This window comes from Ipomoea nil, unplaced genomic scaffold (genome assembly GCF_001879475.1).
Source record: "Ipomoea nil cultivar Tokyo-kokei standard unplaced genomic scaffold, Asagao_1.1 scaffold0188, whole genome shotgun sequence".
In the NCBI taxonomy this organism is placed as follows: domain Eukaryota; kingdom Viridiplantae; phylum Streptophyta; class Magnoliopsida; order Solanales; family Convolvulaceae; genus Ipomoea; species Ipomoea nil.
The window spans coordinates 2,018,574-2,041,456 of record NW_017616616.1 but is presented as its reverse complement, the minus strand read 5'-3'; the positions used below and the strand labels follow the sequence as shown (position 1 = coordinate 2,041,456).

Here is a 22,883-nt window from a genome sequence, read left to right as displayed (position 1 = left end):
GAGGTTGTCTCTTCTTTAGAGAAACGGAAAATGGAGAATTGAAAACTGTTTTCAGAAAACATTACGCTGGTTCTGTACAAAACATCATTGTTACAGGAGAGTACATGGGAGGTTTCCTTAGTTTCTGGAAACACATGAACATCATATATGCATATTTATAGAGTTATACACTAATGTATATCACCAGGAATGGCGAGTACCTCTCCTGAGCCTTCTGAACGGCCTGCACGCCTCGATACTGAGATCCACAGCTGCAGCGAGCGCCATGAAAATGGCTGCATCCTCGACGCAGGTGACGTGTCGCATGGCAAGTTGCACGAGGAGCTTGCTGTACTTGCCTTCGCCTTGCACTCTACAGCTCATGACGAAGCCGCCCACAACAGGACTCAGCGCAGAAAAGTCACCGCTGCTTCTTGGACTGGGCACGGGACTCGCTGCAGCTCGGACCTGTTTGTCAGTGTCGATGTAGAACTCCCCGCCCTTCTCCGCGCTGATGAGGATCTCCGACATGAGGAGATCCCCGCCCCCCTCTGGACCATCCGACAAGAGGTGGAAGCGGCAGCAGATGGAGTCTCTGATGCCTCGTTCACGCCATGCTTCGAGCTTCCCCCACGGTTGCCAGCTCTCGCGCATGCAAGGATCGGGGCGTACGATCAACCAAGCTCCCGGGTTGGACCTGTCAACCCAATCACAACCGGTCGATGGCACGAATGGCGTAGTGATGAACGCAGCTGCCACAGCCGAGCCAGAGAGGTCATGTATCTTCACCTTCCATCCCTTCCTCTCCCGCCTTTCTATTTCAATATCAGAGCTATCAACAAAACTAGACGAAAAGTTGCTTAGCGGATCCACCTGTTGTACCCTGTAATGCACAATAACTAGCAGCATTTACATAGGATCAAACAAATAAGCATCTGCCAATGACCTTGTGGTCTAGTGGCACGAAGTGACTCTCTCATATGCAAGGTTGAAAAAATCGCTAGGCGCCGGCGCCTAGAGTGCCTAGGCGGGCGCCTAGAGCGATTAATCGGCACCTAGAGCGCCTAGGTGGCCGACCGCCTAGCGCCTAGGCCCGATTTTTGCAACACTGCTCATATGACAGGTCATGGGTTTAAGCCTCAGTGGGGGCAATATTGACTCTTTGTGCTTCAGTAGGTTGAGAAAGTAGTTATGAACAGATACTACATTTGTAACAGAGTCAGTATTGGAATGATAGAAAGCAAATAGGTAATATATTTACCGATCTTGACTAAACTTGCAACTGAAAATAGGCTGCTTGATGTTCCCTTGGAGCTGAACTATTTGGGGGCTTAATTTAGTCTTTTCCTCGAACTGGAAGACGTATCTTGGATCGGGATCGAGCTTCACTCTTAAATGAAGCTCGGCTCCCGGTTTCCCATTCTCCTGCTTGTTCTTGCCGATACCAGTCCAGCCATTGAAAAGAACGGCTGGCTTTCCTTTACCCCACTCGGGGCCTACTTCCAACCGAAACGTACCTACCTGCTGCCTCTTAATAGCAACCCCGCAATGGGTACCTTTGTGCCCCGTAAAAACAGCGACCTCCAAACAAGCATGATTCGTGTAAAAACAGCCGGGCGTGAGCAATGCTTTGAGATCAGATTCCTCGAGATAAAAGCTGGATGCTATAGTGTTAGCGTCCGGGGGGGTAGTTTCCGGGGAGGATACAAAGGGAACAGATGTTGTCTGCACGGGGAAACCTCGAAGGCGGATCTCACACACACAGGGAGACGAGAATGCATGGCTCCCTGATTTCGTACCATTTAAGGCTGTCCCGGGAGTTCTCAATCCCAACGACCCTACTGATAACCTAATGAATGCCTGAGGATCCATTCCGGTCACAAGTACTCCATGAAGTTTGAGGCGATATATATAGAGTTTGGACAAAACACTTTGATGTCGTAAAAGCCCCTTGTTGGTATCAATTCTTAACTCGACATTCTTGCAGAATATCCCTTCAGTTTATATAAACCCGCCCTTGAGTTTCTCACTTCAATACAAAAGTTCAACAGAAAAGCGAAAACGGTTGACTGCTTGCATAGACCTGTTACAACACGAACACTCTCAGGAAACAATCTACCAATCTGATACCATGTTATAAACTAAGATTGGGCTATAATGCAAATGAACCAAACCACACTAAAAGATTGAATCCAACCAATTAGCTAGTCTAACCCATGACCTTATAAACCCATATATTCTCATCAATGTGGACTCTTAACAGAGGTGAACTGAGAATACAGAAAAAGATGCCACGAAGGCTCTAAATCCAGAAATCCCAAAACCAGAAGCAATTAAAAGAAATTACGCGAATAAACATCCCACTCCCGAGTAAACGAACAACTAAAAGATTACGAATGCTGTAGCTTTACAATAAACAACATGAATCTGACAGACTTATCAAGGATCAAGAACATCAAAGCCGGCACCAACATTGTCTGAAACTGAAGACAGAGAACAAAGCATATATCCTGAAAACAATTATAGCATATAACAACATAAGTTCATTTCCTTAAACTTTCTACATTCTTTACATGTAATTGGGGGAATTTATGAAGTACCCTTCATCAACTTGAGGCAATTAGGACCATAAAATCTTTTGATTATCCCTTATTTGCAGCCTAATTATATTCTTGTTGGGCATATAAAGCAAAAAGAAGGGTACTATGGTAGACTCCCCAGCTCAAAAGGGCAAAAAGTTCACAGTGTACTTCATCTTCCCAAACAAAATTAAGCATCCCAACTACTATGTTGATATAATTCCAGTCTGCCCTGCCCTCTATTAAATTCCCACTGAAAATTATCATTTCTCTCACCTAACTGACAAATTATCAACAGTAATAATAAAGTTTTCTTCTTTTTTTTGGGGGTTAAAAAAATTGCCACAAGTTGTGGGTAAAACACTAAAACAGAAAGTCTAGGTTTAATATGCAAAAACAATAACTCAGATGACAACTAAAATCTGGTCTTTTACAAAGAATTAGCAAATAAGCAAAGTCAACACAGAAAAGAGATATGAATAGGAGTGCAGTTCAAGAAAAGGAAAAAAAAAAAAAAAAAAAAAAAAAAAAAAAACAATCCAAGATTTAGCCTTTACCATGAAGCTTTTCTCTTCCTCCAGAGCAAAATCAAACCCAAAGTCACTTTTTGCAGCTTAGACCATCCAAATTTTGCTCCCACAGGCTTAGAAAAAATGCAAAATCTTCATAGCTTTCTCATCCAGACTTCCCAGAGAAAAAGATTGAAACTTTACCAATAATCATCCATGTAACCCCAAAACTGCAAATAGGTCTCTCTCTCTCTCTCTCTTTCTCTCTGTGAATATATATATAGAGAGAGATATATATATATATATATATATAATTGTGTGTGTGTGCGTGCGTGTCAGTAGGGCCAATGTAAATTCTTGAAGAGTGGATTATATAGGAGCAAGGATGATTGAAGCAGCTAAACAAAACCCATACCCCAAGAAAATCATGCAGACTGGATGCATAATCTATATTGGGTTCTGTCCCTGCATATGCCCAGATATAGAGACAGACTGTGTGTATCTAACTCAATGCAAGGTCAAAAGAACGGTTCTTTTTCTTTTTTCTTTTTGTATCAATTTTCTTATACTATCAATTTTAAAGTTAATATTGATTGACATTTTAGAGGATATGACAGTAGTAATAAAACGAGAATAATTGTAGTAAAATTGGAGAAAAAATACTCTGTATTTTTGTATTAAATGTTTTTATCAAAATTTATATTATTAATATTAATGTTATTTGGTGTATAAAAGTAGAGGGTAGAGTGGGTGGGGAAGGAGAAAATGGGAAATTGGAATACAGCTGTATCCAATACAACTTTGTTCTTGATTAGAGAATTGTATGCAGACACGACTTTGTGGTGAGAGTGACATCATTACCTTAACTAAATATTCTTTTCATTAATTTAATTATAAATGTTAATATTGAATTAAATTATAGCATTCAATTTGGAAAAGATCCATTCAATGTGATTACTTCACTTGGAGATATTAAGGTTGTGTTTGTTCAATTCCCCCATTTTTATTTCCCTATTTTTATATTCCTCATTTATTATTTTCAAATTTAAAAAATGTACCATTAAACGCATTTGTTATCTTTTTTTTTTTCCTTTAATTTTTTATTTCTTCAAAAAAATGTATAATTTTTCAAATAGTAAATACGATTTGAAATATGCCAACTTCTTAAATATAATTAGTTTAATTATATATAATTTTTATACTCCGGCATAAATTTAGTCTTGTTTTATTAGTAAAGATGGCATAAATTTAGTCTTAGCTTGTTATATGTATAACTTGTGCACTTTGGTCTTTGGCATTAATTTAATATTGTTTTATTAGCAAAGACTGCACAATGTGTGATTTGTTGTTTTAATGGAAGTATGGAACTTAGTGTGTTAAAAATTGAATCTTTTACATATTTAAGAACTTATAAATTAAATTTATAATGTTAATAAATAAATGACTAAAACTAACTACAATCACAATTTAAAAGACTAAAATTGTAATTTTTTTATATACGAGTTGTTGGGGTAGGGGTGGAATTGTGGTGGGATTATAGAGCCTGACTGGCCCAATAATCCAAATAATAGATTCGAGAGAGAAACAAGTCCAAGAGATTAGTGTTCTAGCATTTCTTAGTGCGTGTAATTAAAAGTTTTGACCAAGAGAGCCACTTGCACTAAATATGCTTGAATGGGTCAACCTACACCAATCTATCTGTCAAAGTAGTTGGCCACAAGGTCTAATGTGCCGCTTGACCATGACACTATACACGCTAACCGATTGTTTGCTTCTACCTATAAATCGAACCCACTTATAGTGAGCCATCATAACACTAGTAAAGCAATCAAATGTAAATAAGATCATATTAGCATGTTAGGATCATTTTTTACTCCATACTGTTAGTGTTATTAATATTTAATAATGTTTTATTGTATGCTTTTGTAATAGTGGTTCTCTTTCCTTTGGTTTAGTCTTACCTAGAGTTTAGGAGACTATAGTGGGAGTCTCTCTATAGATCCCTATCTGATGTAATTCTGTAAGATTAGATTTTGAAATTCAAACTTCCTGATCTCATCTGGTATCAGTTGCGTAAGGTTTCTTACGTTTCCCAAACACCGAACCCCCACCCACCCCGTTTGTTTTTTCTCTTTTTTTTTCCGGCGATGTCATCTAATTCCTCGGAGCGAACAATTACCACCATCGCTCCATCACCGCCGATGACCAACTCTCTAAACTCCGCCCATCATTTCGTTTCAATGAAGCTCACCACCCACAATTTTCTCTTCTGGCGTACCCAGCTCGTGCCATTCCTACGCGGCCAAGGTTTGCTGGGCTACATCGACGGCGAAATTCCTTGCCCGCCAGCGACGATCACCCCTGCCCCGGTGTCCGGCGACTCCACGGCCGTAGCCACCTCCTCCGTGTCGGTCCCTAATCCGGCGTACAGCTCTTGGATTCAGCAATATCAGTCAATTTTGTCACTGATTATCTCCTCCCTCTCCGACGAGGTGATGCACCTCGCCGTCGGCCGGGGCACTGCGAGGGAGGTTTGGCTGTCCATTACGTCGGCGCTGGCCTCTTCCACACGAGCACGCTGTCTCAGTTTGTTAGGGCAGTTTCAAACGCTCAGGCAAGGGAACGGAACACCGGCCGAGTACCTGGGGAAGGCGCAGCTGCTTGTGGAGGCTTTGTCTCTCGCCGGCCGTCCTCTGTCTCTAGATGAGCAGATCCTCTACGTTCTTCGAGGACTGAGACCGGAGTACAGGGCGCTAGCCAGTAGTCTCACCGTGACTGGTACGTCGGTTACACTGCCGCAGTTGGCCGATCTGCTCCAGGCGCAAGAATTCATCATCTCCGATGAATTTCCGGCGGCGGGTCACTCCGAGCTCACTGGTTCCCCGGCGGCTTTTTATGCAGGTCGCGGTCACCAGAACACCGGCAATCAGAACTCCGGTGGTGGCCGGCAGAACTCCAGTGGAGGACGCAAGGGTGGCAGAGGTGGAGGTCGCGGTCGGAATGCTAGAGGAGGGCGTGGCAATGGACCCAAGTGCCAGATCTGTAGGGCGTTTGGGCATTCTGCATACTACTGTCAAGGGGACGCAAGAGTACGGACTATGTATCACATCGTCATCTAGCACCGATATCCATGCTTATTCAGATTCAGACTGGGCCGGATGCCCGGTCGACAGGAAATCTACTAGTGGTTATGGAGTTTATCTAGGCACCAATTTAGTGTCATGGCTGTCACGGAAGCAGCGCACCGTGGCTCGGTCGTCGACAGAGGCAGAGTACAAGGGTCTAGCAGATGTCTCGGCGGAGGTCACCTGGGTCGTGTCACTTCTCCGGGAACTTGGGCTGCATTCTGGAAAACCGGCTACTCTGTGGTGTGATAATCTTGGCGCAACATATCTGGCGGCCAACCCGGTTTTCCATGCCAAGACAAAGCATGTGGAAATCGACTTTCACTTTGTTCAGGACAAGGTAGCTTCTGGAGATTTCGTTGTCAGTTTTGTGTGTACGAAGGATCAGTTAGCAGACATCTTCACCAAGCCGTTGTCGGCCGCACGTTTCCAGGCTCTGCGGAACAAGCTCAATGTCGTCTCACAACCCCCTTGAACTTGAGGGGGTGTGTTAGTGTTATTAATATTTAATAATGTTTTATTGTATGCTTTTGTAATAGTGGTTCTCTTTCCTTTGGTTTAGTCTTACCTAGAGTTTAGGAGACTATAGTGGGAGTCTCTCTATAGATCCCTATCTGATGTAATTCTGTAAGATTAGATTTTGAAATTCAAACTTCCTGATCTCATCTACCTCTTGTATGCACTCATATATGGACACATTATTGGCTAATTGACCACGTCTAGATTGATCGATAACTTCTTGTATATTAAATCAATACACATACATCTCCTAATTACTTTGCGTAACTCTAAATCTCAATCTGCAATTTAATTTATATATTATTGGTATCATATCATTTAATTAGTTTGTTTAATTAACTAGTTTTGAGATTAATATTAAAAAGAAAAAGAAGTAATATCAAAATGTTGATCCTTTAAACTTTATAAAATGTAAAAGCAACATGATTGAGGAGGAATTCAATATAATGTCCAATAAAAAAAAAGTGAGAATTTATGGGTTGAAAGACTTGACCAATACAAAATTCTTAATTTCAAGTATTTCTTAAAGTCATCATCACCTCTCCCAATCGCTATCCATTTTTCAATTTTCTGCAAATTATACGGCTTGTTTGCCTCATAACATTATCCAATCAAACGTAACATACGAAAAAGTCAAAAATTCATCGTGGCTTTCCACGCTCAAATAATATAAATTTATTATTATTATTATTATTATTATTATTATTATTATTATTATTATTATTATTATTATTATTATTATTATTATTATATTATAGGGAACACAAACAAATTTCAATAAAAGAAGAAAACACATGGGTCTAGCTCACCACCGAATAATATATCCTATGATTTCAATATATATATACACACACATATACACACGGTCGGACTTTCAAAAGAGTTAGACTTTTTATTGAGAACATGTGAACTAATCTCATCCGTTCATAAAATTATTAATGGTTCAATAGATGATGCTCTTCTTTTTACCTGTGCGTAAAGTTTATCTTATGACTTTAACCGATAAAGAATCACATTGTGATAAACCAATTATATTACGCATAATGTACTAATTTAAATTAAGAAGGTTCATGAAAAACTCTTACATAGATAAATATGAACTTTATGATTACTAAACTAAATATTTAAAAACTTAATTGAAAGTTGAAACGCCCCGAACTAAATATTATTTTTACCTATAAAAGTAAATTCTAGTAAAAAATGGAACATATGAGAATGTGAATGTATTACTTTGAAATTGAAGAGACATGTGATAAAGGGTGTTATTTGATTGGGTGAAAGAATGAAGATTTGGAGTTTTGGCCCAATTCAAAAATCTCCATTAAATGTATACTAAGCTTGACAGCTCAGGTGCATGTGAGTTGCGGTGGCTAAGGGATCCGCCCCTTGTCTTCACTTACCAGTTTTTCTTTTTTTTTTTCTTTTTATCGCTCGGACTTAGATCAATGGTTCAGTAGTTAATATTTGTGAGAAAATGTCAATGTTCAAACCTCGGTTCTGTAGTAGATCCCTTGTATGCACTGACATTTGACCCCATTTACTAAACCATTGACTCACGTATTGTGATTTACATCCTCCTAAATATTCTGTCAGGTCGGATTGAAGATTCAACCTTTTGGGACAATTTTTTTTTTTGGTGACTACAACTTCAATATATATTTGGTAGAATTATATAGGTATATTTAAAATTAGTGTTAGTATCATTTCCTATAGTACACTATTTTTTTGGGTGCTATTCTTATAATATACGATACACCCAAACATATCTATTCTTGAATTTCAGTATTAGACCCGCATGGGCAGCTCAACTGGTCACAGAGGTGAAACTTTGAAAGAATGATCAGGGATCAAGTCTCACCAGCGGCAGTGAGGTGTGAGGGGGGTTCCTTGTGCATGCACAGTGAGCACAGGTCTTCAGTTGTGTTACCATGATTGGAGTGTGGGGAGCCCGAGAACATGGTTTGTGCATCACACATTTCTCTAATAACACAAAGTTATTCGACACACCATCTCTTGGAACAAACCTTCATTTGTTGTTGAATATGATGTCTCAAAATATTTAGTTACATCTTTCAAGGTTTACTTCGATTAATTATGTCAGGTATAACTCGTCATTGGTGTCACTTTAGAAAAACTATAATTATTTATTATAATAAATTTTAATAAGTAAAAATAATATTTTTAATAATAGATAATAAATAATTCTACATTATCAAAAAAAAGAGGTTTAATTTGAAAGATTTTGGTATCAAAAAATTTTCACTTATACAAGATCTCGAGGTTATTAGCCGGATTAGTCATACAATTTTATCACTTTTTTATTTTTTGTATCACATTAATCAACAAATTAATTCATAATGGAAATGTTATATTATAATATAAAATATATTGATCACATAAAATACATATGAAACAATTGATATGTTGTTCTACTTGATTTCTTTCCAAAAGGTTGAACCCAATCCTAAAGGCCCCGCACCACGTGTTCTACTTGATTTCTACTTTTCCTATTACATGTGATATTTATTATTTGATGGTGAAATAATTTTTATTTTCTTCTCTAATTTACTTTATTACTATCTTTGAATAATTTCAAATTTTAAACTTTGTATTCAATAAATATATTGGTACAGTTTTTAAATATATAAATTTTATTTAATAATATTAAATTAAATAATGTAAAAAAAATTGACAAATAAGTTAAATAGATAAGTTTGAATTCTAAATTTAAAGATCCATCTCTCATGTCTTGAAAAAGAGTGAATGAGATAAATTATGAGTTGTGCTTCAACTAGACTACAAACTTCCAAATGGGTATACATTAATCCCTATAACAAGACCAACTCATATATATATACTAATTAAGTTGTACATGGACCCTTTACTATTTTAGTGTTTTTATTCCATTTGTGGAAATATAGAATATGATATAATACAGCCAAAAGCAGCAGTTAAACCAAACAATCCCTTACAACAACTATATTTTTTATGCCCCATCAACTACCCCAGCTATACACTCTATTAGTGAAGGGAAGATATGTAGATCAATATACAATTATACATGCATATTCAATTCTATAATTACTCCTATATTACATTGGTCATAGATTTTTTTTTTTGGGGTTACCGAGAAAAATTTGTAACTATTGTCTGAGAGTATTACGAGTTAAATTTTGTTATATATCGAATAGGAAGATTATGTGTGATAGGTCCAACCAAAAAGATATTGACAATAATAAATTTTGTAATTTTCAGATACAAGACTACAAGAGTTATGTTCTACATACTCAATCACCCCTTTTAGAGCAGTCATCAATTACTAATTTCGGTCTAAAATGTGTTAGATGCCCACACCCTATCTAAACTTCACACTTCTTTATATGAGGGCATTTCAGACATTTTGGACTAAATTTAATTGATTTGAAAAGTCAATGGGCTATAAAAAGTAAGTATTTGATAGTATATTAATTAAGATCAAACACATAATTACTACTATGCCAAAAGTTATAAGTGATGATGGAGATATAATTTTGTTTCTTTATACTTCCATAACATGTATCACATGCATGTACGCTTCGAATGCACGTCAATGACAGAATGCTGGATTTGACTCTTTAGACCTTCACTCAAAGCGTAAACATAATCGAGGGATTAAGTGATGTTAACTCTAACGTTAGTATATAATCACACAGTCACACACACACAACAGCACACAGTATTATGTTGAGTTTGAAGAATGGTCCTCACAAGTGACAACAAATGAGAGCAATCCTCCCCATGTTCTCCGCACAGCATTTGTGCAGACATTATTGTGAAGACCAGATCCTAGTTGAATGTTCACATGTTATTTTCTTGGCTCCAATTATATTATGTGTTGTCAGCATTCAACTAACATATACTTATAAAAACTGCCAACTTGGACACTACCCAATTTCAAAATTTTATTTGAAAATAATAATAATTCTCCCCCTTCAATGCAAAAGGCAAAAATCCTTGCCCTGGACCCCTATTAGGCCATTGGCCTTATAGAAATTGTGCAAGAGTTAAGTCATGATGGTGAAACTGTACTCCCACGCTACTGTTATTAGGGCCAGCTCACAAGATGGTGAAACTCTCACGCTACTACTATTAGAGACACCCCACAAGAGGGTGAAACTCTCACATTGTTTATGATCACCCTACAAGAGGGTGAAACTGCTGCTGCTATTAGGGTTACCCCACAAGAACGTAAAACTGGGTCACCCCACAAGAAGGTGAAACTCCCACGCTACTGCTATTAGGACCACCCCACAAGAGGGTGAAACTCTCACATTGCTGGCTATTAGGACCACCCCACAAGAGGGTGAAACTCTCACATTTCTGTCTATTAGGACCACCCCACAAGAGGGTGAAACTTCCATGCTGCTGCTATTAAGATCACCCTACAAGAAGGTAAAACTCTCAGGTTGTTGCTTGGGTTCATCTAACACCCGGGTGAGGGGAAAAAAAACCACATACAATAAGTGGGATGACCACATACAAAAAAGTCCCTTACATGTGTCTTAAGTGGTTGTGTAGAATTTTCCTAGAAAGAAATTAAATAAGTGATAGGTGGCAGCTACCACATACAATTCTAGCAACTTCAAAAATATAATTAATGTATCAAAGTGAAGGTCAACAACTTGTATGCTCAACTACATGACCACATTGTTTTGTGCTACTATACAGTAGTAGGTATAAATGCATCATCAATGCTCAAACCCACAACATTAAACAATGAAGAATTTCAAGTTTTCTAGGGGCCGGGCTAGAATTTAGTACACTACTTATGTATAATTCATGTTTTTATGCTCAAAGAACAAAGAACAAAGAATAAAATTATAAAATTATATAAAACAGAAAAAGACAGAAAAAAAATTACATAAAACAGGGTGTCGCAACACCAATATAAGGTTAGCAAATTAAAGAGAAGTGGGCTGTGGGCAAAACCCAGCTCTCAAGGTGTCACGTACGTTTGAGTGTTATTAGTCTATTTTGTTTGAATGTATAATTTGATATAATTAATTATTGAATATTATTTTACCATATGGTTGTATTTGGTGTGTGTTTGGCTCATTAAAAACTTGTTGAAATTGATTTTTTTTTTGGTTAAAAAAAAAAAAAAAAAAAATCTCAAACTTTAAAGTTCACTAGAGAAATCTAAGCCCAGAAAGATAAACAAGGATTTGGTTGATCAATATGTGAATAGGTCCACATTCCAGTCCATGCATAACAAATTGCAGGCCCAACCAAAGAGTGATTATGATATCAACACCCAAAATGTTACACTTCCAAGTTCAAGAGGATCGGAATTAGCAACAATTTTTTTTTTTTTTTTTTTTTTTTTTGGCAATGAATCAGAGTGTGTAGTGACCTAAAAGCTGACATACTAGGTATGTAGTGGGCAGTGACGTACACTAGGGAGCTGAAAAAACTCTCTTGAAAATTTATTTTGAAAACTTGAAAATCCTTCATTTGGTACCCATGAAAAGATATTATTTGAGAGATTGAAATTCTCTCTTTGGTGATTATTTGAGAAATGTGGAAAACTCATTAATTTTTAATTTGAGGAGTCATTTGTTTCAATTTTGATGAAAGAGTGGAAGATCAACAAGAAAATACCTCATGATTTCATGGAGTTCAAGATATAGTCTAACTGTGAAACCTAGCTAGGTTATCTAAAAACAACAATATTGATATGTTATTTTCTTAATTTTTGCAAATCCTCAAAATGGTGGATTGTCCCATGTTACAACAAATTATTGTTCATTCTTTGTTAGCAAAAGCTATGGGAGTATGGGACCGTGATGATCTTATAGCCTAGCCATAACACTCAAATTTATATATATCACTTGTAATTCAGACATTATATATATATATATATGTAAAAATTGAAGATATATAGATTTTGACTAAGCAGATCAGATGTGCATTAATATAATGTGAGCTGAGAAATTACATGTACATAGACTCATAATGAATATATATGTTGCATAAATACATGTATGCCTTTGTCATGCATGCATGCATGGTTATCATCACTACTTCCAACGCTTGAAGCTGCGCTTTCCATACTTCCCTTGCTTGATCTTTCCATGCTTGAATTTTCCATGGTGCCCATAGTAACCACCATGCATATGATGATGACCATGTGCAAGATGGTGAGCTCCAATTGCAGCAGCTGCAGCTGCAGCACCTCCAGCTAACATTGTTCCAAAGTTATTAGATCCTTGCCCCGCACCTACAATATAATTTCTCAATAATCATCTGCCCAACCAGCGATAACAGATATCCTAGATTGCATCAATTAACATGACTGAATTTCGCATAAATGTAATCATTTACATTTTTGGGGTTGCCCCGATAATATAGGGACAAGAGCTAGTGGGCCCGCAATAAACATGACTGAGTTTCACATAAATGTAATCAAGTACATTTTTGGGGTCATTCCGGGTAATGTAGGGACAAGAGTTAGTGGGCCCTTTTGGGGTCATTCCCGATAATGTAGGGACAAGAGTTAGTGGGCCCGCAATATCAGGTACAACGTACAACTCTAAAAACTTGCATGATTATAAGTTAGATTATAGAATTAATGTGCATACTTTTTAGGTAGTGGTTGTGGGTTATCTATTGAACCCGAAAACAAATCATAGTAGATTTTTCCAATAGTGATAAATTCAAAAGAGTAGGCAAGATATGCATATATACCATGATGTGAAGTTGATGGGGGTGGATAGCCAGCAGGAGGATAGCCATGTTGGGGAAATGCACCACTCGGCGGAGGATATACCGCCGGCGCCGGCGCCGGGTAGCCAGCCGGAGGGGGAGGGTGTGCACCGGCAGGAGGATACCCTTCCGGGCTGTATCCAGGTGAAGGAGGGGGAGGGTGTGCACCGGCAAGAGGAGGATACCCTTCCGGCGGCATGTATCCAGGTGAAGGAGGAGGAGGATGGGGATATCCGGCAGGTGATGGGTATGCCCCTGCAGCAGGAGGAGGAGGATGAGGATATCCGGCAGCTGGTGGGTATGCCCCAGCAGGAGGAGAAGGATGAGGATATCCATGATGACCGCCGCCGTAGCCTCCCGGACGGTGATGACCGGCGCCGGCAAATCCGGCAAGGTTAGAAAGCAGCCCCCTTCCCTGGAACTCTGGCTTTCCCTTCCCCATTTTTATTCAGCTCCGGCGATAGATTACACACCTATAACTGCAACAAATTCAAACACCACAATTAATCCTTAAATTATCTGTTAGGCAATATTCAAGAAAAACACCACATTTGCAGAAAACCCAAAAAAAATGAACAAAAAATGATTGAAAATGTTGCCTGTTCATGCATGTACTATACCTAGATAGATTCCTAGTTTAAGGAAAGGATAAAATCCTTCCTTGGTAGTGTAATCTAGAACCGAAGATTATGAAGGGAGATCAGGGCAAGGATGAAAAGATGCAATCAACAATGGCAGATATTTATATGCAGAGGGAGAGAGAGAGAGAGAAAGTTTTACTACCAGAGATTATTTTGATGGTGGTTAAAGGTTGATGGTTGAACCACGTACCTGCATGCATGCAGTCCTAGAATTCTGCTAGCCTTAGCTTAACGACCACCTATTTTTACACGTTAGTTGCTGCAACGTGTAATCTAGTCCGCTTTATTATGTGTGAACACGGTTTAAGGAAATAATAATAATATAAAGTTATATTGCATTGCATTGCATAGCACAAGAAATTGCATTATTACTTGGGGTAAGAAATTGCATTATTATAATATATATACAGATGAACATTACATGTACTTTGATACAACTATAAGTCTTCAAGAGATAAGGATTAAAATATAAAGTTATGGGGTGTTTGGTAATAGTTGTTAGTTAATAGCTGATTGGATTAGTAGGTTTGACTAGTTGATAACATTAGCTAATTATAGAAAAGTGTTTGGAAAATTAGCTCTTAGCTGATTACGTGTAAAATGATTTTCTCAAAAAGCTGATTGAAAACGCTTTTAAAATTTTAGCATTTTGAAGCAATAAGTTGTTACAAAAAGCTAATTAATCAAACACTTATATTTATTGTTTAACCAAGTCATGAAACAACTAATAGTGGTCAAAATTAGCTAATAGAGTAACTATTTTACCAAACATGGCCATAGTCCAGAAAGGATGTTTAAGTGAGTGAAGCATGACTCTCGAATCTAAAAAGTTCAGAGTAAAATTAACCTTTCATTCATGGATTGCAAAATCATCCATTGATACATGCTCTTCACTCTCCAAGGATCAAACTTTACATGTTCTTCACTCTCCAAGCAAACAGTAAAATTAAATTACCCCAAAATCACTCACATCAGAAGTTACAGTGCCATCCATCAAGTGTGGTAGTGTGAGTGCTAACAGCCACAAAAACGAGAAACCAAGCGATTCCCGGCCAGAATCATGTGTAGGATTGCCCGTTGCAAAATTAACGTTGTTGAACTTTTTCATACACCCTTCTGTAAATGCTGGAGCCTTCAAACTCTGCATGAATCTCCCTTTCAGTTCTTATCCCCATAGGGTTCTTTAATACCCATCCATTACTGTCACAAACAACATTAGAGTTTATGTTGTCGATGTGTATAAGCTCGTTGGACATAGTGTCAAAGTAATCTCTCATGTCGAGAGCCACCTCAAGCACGTCAGATTGTATGAAGACCTGCATGCCCGCCAAAATTTACGAGGTGCAAACAAACAAAAAAAATGATTTAATCACAAAAAGATAGAAGCTTGAGGAACAACGAAATAGGAGAATCCATATATCTTCTTGTAATTAATAGAAACTAAGTATGCATGAAAGTTAAACGCCATCAGGTAATAGAAGGATGGATGGATGGATTGCACATTTATGTTTATATATTATATATATATATGCTCAACACGCCCCCTCAATAGCACATTTATGTTGATGGGCTCCAAGCAACACGTGAAGTTCATAATCTCTTTTTTATCGGGTGACGCAGACATTCGAACCCATGACCAAGGTCATGGAGTTGGCTCTAATACTAAATTGAAGCATATGCTTCATCTCAACTAAAAACCTAAGCTGATAGTTGGATTGCACATTTATGTTTATATATTATATATGCTCAACAAGATGAGCCCAAAAACGATAATGTGTGATGGGTAAAGGAACAAAACTACCTTAAGCGGCTGTAATAGAAGGATGAGCCCTCAAAAGACGATGTTTAATGGATAAAAGAACATAACTACGCTAAGTGGTTTCTTCACTATGTGGAGTAGTATAATCAATGTACACTATAAGCCAAAATTAAGCGTTTAATTTACCTGTCCACCACGTGCTAAACGATCAATTATGGATTGAACCAACGGCTTTTGCACAACTCTTCTCTTATGATGCTTTTTCTTGAAATGAGGGTCGGGGCACTGCAGATCGACACGAGCACCTAGCTACTAAGTTTTAAGCAATAGTATTTCAAGCCTTTACTCTTTCGGCAAAAACAGTACACTTACCAAGATAGAAACTAACACCAAGGGTCCAGGGTATGTAGATACAATTCTCTCAAAGGAAATCGTCGCATTTGCAGACATAAAGTGTCTGCATATTATTAAATATAATTAACTAGAACGCAGTAAATTTTCTCAAGTTGAAAATAAACTTTTAAAATCCTTACATATTTCTGAGACCCAGCTCGTTTACCCAATACATAGCACGTGTAACCAACTGCAGAAGACAAGCGTTAAAATATCAGTTTTTTAATTTTCATTAAAATAACCCGAGTAATATGCAACCACTAAACCAAAAATACGTGAAAAGAGAAAGTTGTATTTCCCTTACTTTCGGACGAATTTCCAGTCCCAGATAGTTTTTGGATTCAGGATTTCTTTTAGCAAGGTACATAAGAAATCTGCCACTACCTGCACACAGTTGTGGTTAGACCCTAAACCCTAAAAACATTTAGGCTAAATTATACTCCTTACCACTTCCTATATCCACCATTAGTGGCAGCGATGTGTCCTTATATACCTCATTCCAGTTTGGCACTTCTGCAGGAACCTTCTTATAGTAAAAATGTAAAATGCATTTCGGGAAAAAGAAAAAGAAAATTGAGTGAAGAAGTTATATAGCATTAGAGTAATCACGGAAAACCATTTAAACTCAAATCAGAAAGTGTGCAATTTTCCAAAAACCAAAATGTTTACAGAAAAAGAAAATATTAGAAGCAAAGTGAGGTTACCAAGAGCGAAGAGCGCAGAGGATTAACATGTTGCCTTATTCTTAAGCGCCCCAATTCCTGCAACACCACATATTAGCAATAAACTCACTATTTAGCCAAATAACTCATGATACTATGATAGTCAGCAGAGTAATCTTCCAAATCATGTCACTAACAACTTAACATCAACAAGAAGCATAATGCTAATGTATTCAAGTCTAGGGGGCAGCGAGGGCAACCCCAACCAAGTTGGTTAGGCTGTTGTTGACTTGATAACCATAAGATTACAAGTTCGATTCCCAACAGGAGCGCCTTACTGGCCTGACCTTCTTGGTTTGAGCCAGTTAACATATAGTCTAGTTTACCTTCTTGTGGTCATTTGTTGCTAGAATGCTAGGATCACAAGACGGGATTTAACGAGTACACATTATGGCTTTCATTGCCACTCCCCAAAAAAAAAAAAAAAAAAAGGTCTAGGGGGCAGCAGATAATTACTATAGTTTCTTTTCCTCATTAACTAAGAATGAAACCAGTATAGGATGCACTATCCTCAGAATTTGCAAGAGAGAAAATCTCATTTCATCTCATCTCAGTTTCAATCAAAAATTGAGTTAATTAATTTCCAAATTCAGCAATGTAAATGTAAACACATTCAAGAAAACTGATTAATTTCAGCTTGCTGTTAGTAGCTATCACACCTAAAGCATCATAGAAAGCAGAAAATGCAGCGAATGCGTATAAGCTTCGTTCATCCAGACACCATAGAAGCAGTGGGTAGAAACAAAGAGCAACTCTTTTCTCTCCTGTTCCTTTGTTTTCGAGTACTATTTTACCTCGCAGAACTTATCAGTGAGATTGAGTTCGGCGTACTCCATGGCCACGAGCTCGGTGCTTCTGATAACCTGCCTCTCTATCTCGGCTTCAGAAGACGAAACGCCCGCCGGCGAAGCAGTCGCGGCGGAACTCCGGCAATAGCATCGAGAGCAGTGGCGCGGATGGGGTGAAATTGTTAGTGAGGGTAGTTTTCCCAAAGAGTGGATAGTGAATTCGCCGGTGGAAAGAACCCTCCTTGGCACAGCTGAGTACATCATAGATAGAGCCATTTTCTAGATAGTAATTCAAAGAAAGCTCTTTCCTTTCGCCCTCTTTCTTAAATTCAAGAAAGGAAATGACCCATTCTTCCATTCTTTTTGGTTTAAAACTTGTAATCACTATTTGAGGAAAGTACTTACAGCACGTTTGGTTCACGGAATGAATTTTGAGGTAATAGGAATGCTATTCCATAAGGAATGGAATAGGCAATGAATAGAATAGGAATTGTATTATATTGTTTGGTTCGCTGAAGGAATAGACTTTAGGAATTATATTACAGTGTTTGGTTGATTTAAGGAATAGAAATGAAATATGTTTTAAAAGACATAAATACTCTTATAAAAATATGTGATTGTGGCGATGGTGGTGGTGGCAGTGGCGGTGGCGGTGGTGGTGCTGGGGTGGTAGTGGTGGTAGTGGCGGTGGTAGTGGTGGGGGCGGCGACGGTTGTGTTGGTGGTGGCGGCGGTGGTGGCGGTGGCAGTGGTGGGGGTGGCGGTTGTGGCGATGGTGGTGGTGGTGGCGGCGACGATGGTGGTGGTGGCGGTGGCGGTGGTGGCAACGGCGGTGGTGAAATAGGATAAATTTATATATAGGATAAAAAATTAGGTTAAAAAAAGGGGTAAAAAAGAAAATAGATTCTAAAATCTATTCCTGAGCGTTCAGTAATGGGCTAATACCATGGGGGCCCTAGTAATAGCTATTACCTTATTTGAAGTAATAGGCTATTACCAGGAATACTATTCCTGGTAATAGAAATGGTTACCAAACAAAGAAATAGGCCTATTACTGAGAATGTTATGTCATTCCCAGCCTATTCTGTGAACCAAACAGGCCATTATAGTTTGCAAAATAAATTAATTTTAATTGTTTATATTAATTTGCTCAAATAAAAAATAATTTTACCTTCACATAAAAAATAAGTTTATCCTCACAAATGACCAATTTTTAACAATCAATTAGGGACCATATGATTGAGGGTGAGATTATAATCAATTTCGAATTGAAAAAGAATTGAAGTAACCTAACAAAAGTACAAAAATTAGCCCACACTTAATTGAGCCGACTCAGTTAACATCGTTAAATTGATGTCTTTATTTATGGTAATTAACATTGGTCATCTATGTTTTTATTCATTTTATTACAAGTCAAGTTCTAAGCATTATAAGTCCAATACAATATAAGATGTCAAGAGTACCATATCATAGGGCAAAACAAAAATGAATAGAGTTTAGTTTTGTATTTATAAGGTTCATGTTTGACTCCTAACAAGAGAAGTCTTCTTGGTTTGAGCCACAAAGCTTATCAATTATAGACAACCTAAACTAATTTACCTAATTGTGTAATCATTTGCTAGCTAAAATCACAAGGTCCTTTATACACCTTTAGATAATGATGGCAGGTTCCCCACACCACCCAAAAAATGAACAGAGTCGCAAGTAAGTGGGAGTAGGATTGATGTGCAAAAGAATGAATGTATTACACTCTTATTTACTCATGTAATAATCAAATTTTGGAGAATGTTTTTCCCATCACAAGTTTCATAATGGAGAGTTGCACTTCTTGGAGTAATCATCACAAACCTACCATAATTTGGAACCCTAAAACTTGATCTTCTATGACTAATCTTCTAGAGTTATTTCAAAACTTGAACCCAGAATGGATTGCAACAACTCCTCCTACAAGATTTTCGTATCCTACATTTTGGAACCCAGCTTCTGCAATCATTGCAGCGAACTTCTCCTGCAGAAAACAAACAAAAAAATGAAAGATCATTAGCTTACTACCATATTCTGAAAATGGATTTTAGAAAATGCTGTTAGAACTAGTTTCTGACTCGTCTAATATTATGTTCAAGTCATCATGAACATTCTAATGCTCAACAGCAGCATGATTTTGTGATGGCCACATGGAAGTAGTCGAGAGTAATTACATGTCATAATTATATACAGAATGATTCTGGAAGAGTGAAAGATTGAAAGCGTCTCTACATGCAGGCAGCAGAAAGCAAGGACTCGTAAGCTAAAAAAGTTCTCAAATTTTCTTTCAGTGAGCAGCTGGACATTGCCAGCATGCCACCGGAACATAACAATTGTTATTATAGTAGCACTAAAATCCCCTACTATAAAAAGTCCAGAGACTACCTGTGGAGGGAAACGGCGAATACTCTCAACCAAGTACTGATAAGAGTGACGATCACCAGTCACCATCTCACCGACTGCTGGGATGACTGAGAATGAATATAAATCATACCTGAAGGAGATTTAAAAAGAACCAAGTATTGCATAAAGTACAAAAATGGCAAGAAAACCAACTTCAAGGTAGAAAGTATACAAAATGGTAAATCATTTAAAAGGCACTTCATAATAATTGCAAGGGATACCAAATAGTGCACTACCACATAGTTTAAGTCAAACTACTTACAGATCTTTAAAAATCGGGATATCAACATGACTCAGTTCAAGGCAAAGGAATCTTCCTCCCGGCTTGAGCACCCTAACAAACAAACCAGAGTCATCACAATACCATTATGAGCACTTGGTAGAAAACTTCTGACTGGAATAACTAAAGGTAAACACAGATACCACCAGATTCAGTAAATAAGCCGTGCAAAACTCTGAAAACAGGTCTAATTCCATAACACATGCCCAAAAAAGACTTCCTCTTTTTTATTGTTGGAAGTGCTTCAGTATTACCTATAAGCTTCAGCAAGAACCTTTTCTATATGTGTGACATTCCTAATCCCAAAGGCAATTGTGTAACCATCCATGGAACTGTTTTCAAATTTCAAGGCTTCTGCATCTCCCTCCATCCAAATGAGGGATTTGTCCTCTCCAAAACCTGTAAGTTTTAAAACAAAATTATCGCTTTATGAGACATGGTTAACCAAACAAGATATATACATCACAAAAATGCGCTTATTACTTAAAGAGTAAGAGCATTCTCTTTAATCACCAGCAAAGAACATACTTTACCTCTTTCCTGAGCCCGCTTCTTACCAACATTTAACATGTTTGGATTGATGTCACAGACATAAATTTGGGTTTCCTCAATCACATTATCATCAAGAATATCTTGTAAGGCTCTGCGTTTTACACTTTTGATAGTTTCCAGAATCCTGAATGCAACATCCCCTGTAAAACTAAAGAAGTTTAAATCTCAAGATTTAATTAAGTGTTGATCATCCCAACGAAGATAGACCATGGCTCACAATCTTTTTTACTGTTCAAGTCAAGATTGTGAAATTACAGACATTAGAAGGACTGTATACTGCTCATTTTGGAACTTTGCTACCCTAGATAATGCTAAAATCTCAGCCTAATACCAGCTAATTAGTTACTCCGTAAAATTTTAACATTGATTTTCAGTTGAAGTAAAGTTGTCGGCTATTGAGCATCTTTATTAAAAGTTCATTTTGCCAAAACATTGAATTTACAGGGTATCTAATGACTCAGGTATAAAAGACATCAAACACTGAAAGTACAAATAGGCTGAGACTATTGTTTTGTGATTTAGCCTATTTCCTTAATTTTAATGAACAAGGTTCCTAGCAATCTAGCATATATCCATGAGGAGATTATTTTTTGTACTAATGCATCTATGTTCAAGGAGGCCTCACATCACAAAGATTGAGGATAACAAAGTTAAAACCCCACACTTAGGTTGATATATTAGCTAAAAAAAAATTACTGTTTCAAAATATGCAATGGAAAATGCAATCTTCTTCAACCTAGAATCCACAAGCTAAAACTGTTAATTCCTGGTATCATGAAGCTCCATCCTACCAAAATTTCAAACTAAGAGCATGGCATATCTCAGTGCAAGAAATGCTCACCTGTCCCACCAGCCACGTCAAGATGCTTCATTCCAGGAAAAGGATTCAACTTTGATATCAATCTGAAATAAATGACCTAAAAAATCAATATTGGCACACTCAAAGTTCCATAATATAATTCATGAGAATGAGAAATCGGTGACCTAACTGGTCCTTCCATAGCCTATGTAGTCCTCCACTCATCAAATCATTCATGAGATCATAGTTTGAAGCAACACTGGAAAATACATTTCCGACCAATTTGCTCTTTTCTTCTTCCGGTACCTCCTTAAACCCTGAAACCAAAACCTTCAAAGTAAACACTCTTCATACATGCGCAGGAGGAATAATTCCAGGAACCAACGATGATTCCTTTATCGGGGTGCGTAAACATTTAGGTTTAGATGTAATTAAGAACAAATTAGAATGAAATTGATGGATACTGACCGAAACTGGTGGCATGAGAATGCAAAGTAGACACCGGAGTGTACATTGATGAGAACAAACTGTTTTTGGTCCTGAGACCGCGAGCTATTGACCGCAACGCCGTAGCCATGGTTGAACCTCGTGATTGTTGAGAGGGAAGAAAATTTCTAAACCTAACCCCAATCGATTTGGGCACCTTCACACTCAGTCCTACCTTGAATGCCAAGAAATACTTCCCTAGTCTGTTGAATGCGCAGTGAGATCCACTAAACTCCCTTTTTTTTTTCTTTTTTTTTTTTTTCTTTTGGAGACAAACTCGAAATCATTACATGAAGATGTTTACAAGATAAAATATAATTCATATGTAATAGTTTACAAAGTTAATTATTGAAATGTCCCCTTCACTATAGTAATGTTGTTGATTTGATTCTTGACTTCCTTTTTTTTACCAATTAATGAATTCAATCTTTCAATTTTAAAAATCTTAACTAATTTGTTCCTATGTTTGTTTTGACGTTGGACATCTGTTAACTCGAGATTAAATTGATAATTTTGTTATACTTAAATGATCATTCCGGTCATCACATGTACCATTTTTTCTGAAAAGTTAATTACCAAAAT

The 22,883-nt window shown here is 37.5% G+C and overlaps 4 protein-coding genes across 6 annotated transcripts; all 4 read right to left on the bottom strand.

The window, feature by feature from the left end:
* Window positions 1-29: 29 nt before the first annotated feature.
* LOC109181918 lies at window positions 30-3,567 on the bottom strand. The gene is made up of 3 exons (XM_019331890.1): window positions 3,116-3,567; window positions 1,241-2,062; window positions 30-862 (listed from the first exon to the last, which is right to left on the bottom strand). Exons 2-3 carry the CDS (start codon window positions 1,849-1,851, stop codon window positions 181-183), a joined length of 1,293 nt encoding a protein of 430 aa, XP_019187435.1. The 5' UTR covers window positions 1,852-2,062; window positions 3,116-3,567; the 3' UTR covers window positions 30-180.
* Window positions 3,568-12,641: 9,074 nt separating this feature from the next.
* LOC109186920 (cleavage and polyadenylation specificity factor subunit 6) lies at window positions 12,642-14,185 on the bottom strand. Of its 2 annotated transcripts, none has more exons than XM_019337114.1 (3): window positions 14,069-14,185; window positions 13,438-13,936; window positions 12,642-12,970 (listed from the first exon to the last, which is right to left on the bottom strand). In XM_019337114.1, the coding sequence occupies exons 2-3, from the start codon at window positions 13,895-13,897 to the stop codon at window positions 12,771-12,773; spliced, it is 660 nt and encodes a 219-aa protein (XP_019192659.1). In that variant the 5' UTR covers window positions 13,898-13,936; window positions 14,069-14,185; the 3' UTR covers window positions 12,642-12,770. The 2 variants fall into 2 exon arrangements, with proteins under 2 accessions (XP_019192659.1, XP_019192667.1); XM_019337122.1 differs by having other exon boundaries at window positions 13,438-13,934; window positions 14,076-14,185.
* Window positions 14,186-14,940: 755 nt separating this feature from the next.
* Window positions 14,941-18,114, bottom strand: LOC109181889 (tRNA (guanine-N(7)-)-methyltransferase). Its single transcript, XM_019331851.1, has 8 exons — window positions 17,765-18,114; window positions 16,953-17,009; window positions 16,696-16,771; window positions 16,553-16,632; window positions 16,389-16,438; window positions 16,228-16,312; window positions 16,042-16,140; window positions 14,941-15,412 (listed from the first exon to the last, which is right to left on the bottom strand). The coding sequence occupies exons 1-8, from the start codon at window positions 18,032-18,034 to the stop codon at window positions 15,182-15,184; spliced, it is 948 nt and encodes a 315-aa protein (XP_019187396.1). The 5' UTR covers window positions 18,035-18,114; the 3' UTR covers window positions 14,941-15,181.
* Window positions 18,115-19,451: 1,337 nt separating this feature from the next.
* On the bottom strand, window positions 19,452-22,549 carry LOC109181875 (2-methoxy-6-polyprenyl-1,4-benzoquinol methylase, mitochondrial). 2 transcript variants are annotated; one of them, XM_019331831.1, is made up of 8 exons: window positions 22,284-22,543; window positions 22,006-22,132; window positions 21,858-21,919; window positions 20,998-21,156; window positions 20,719-20,863; window positions 20,447-20,518; window positions 20,167-20,275; window positions 19,452-19,765 (listed from the first exon to the last, which is right to left on the bottom strand). In XM_019331831.1, the coding sequence occupies exons 1-8, from the start codon at window positions 22,390-22,392 to the stop codon at window positions 19,664-19,666; spliced, it is 885 nt and encodes a 294-aa protein (XP_019187376.1). In that variant the 5' UTR covers window positions 22,393-22,543; the 3' UTR covers window positions 19,452-19,663. The 2 variants fall into 2 exon arrangements, with proteins under 2 accessions (XP_019187376.1, XP_019187384.1); XM_019331839.1 differs by lacking the exon at window positions 19,452-19,765 and adding an exon at window positions 19,787-19,958 and having other exon boundaries at window positions 20,101-20,275; window positions 22,284-22,549.
* Between the last annotated feature and the right edge of the window lie 334 nt (window positions 22,550-22,883).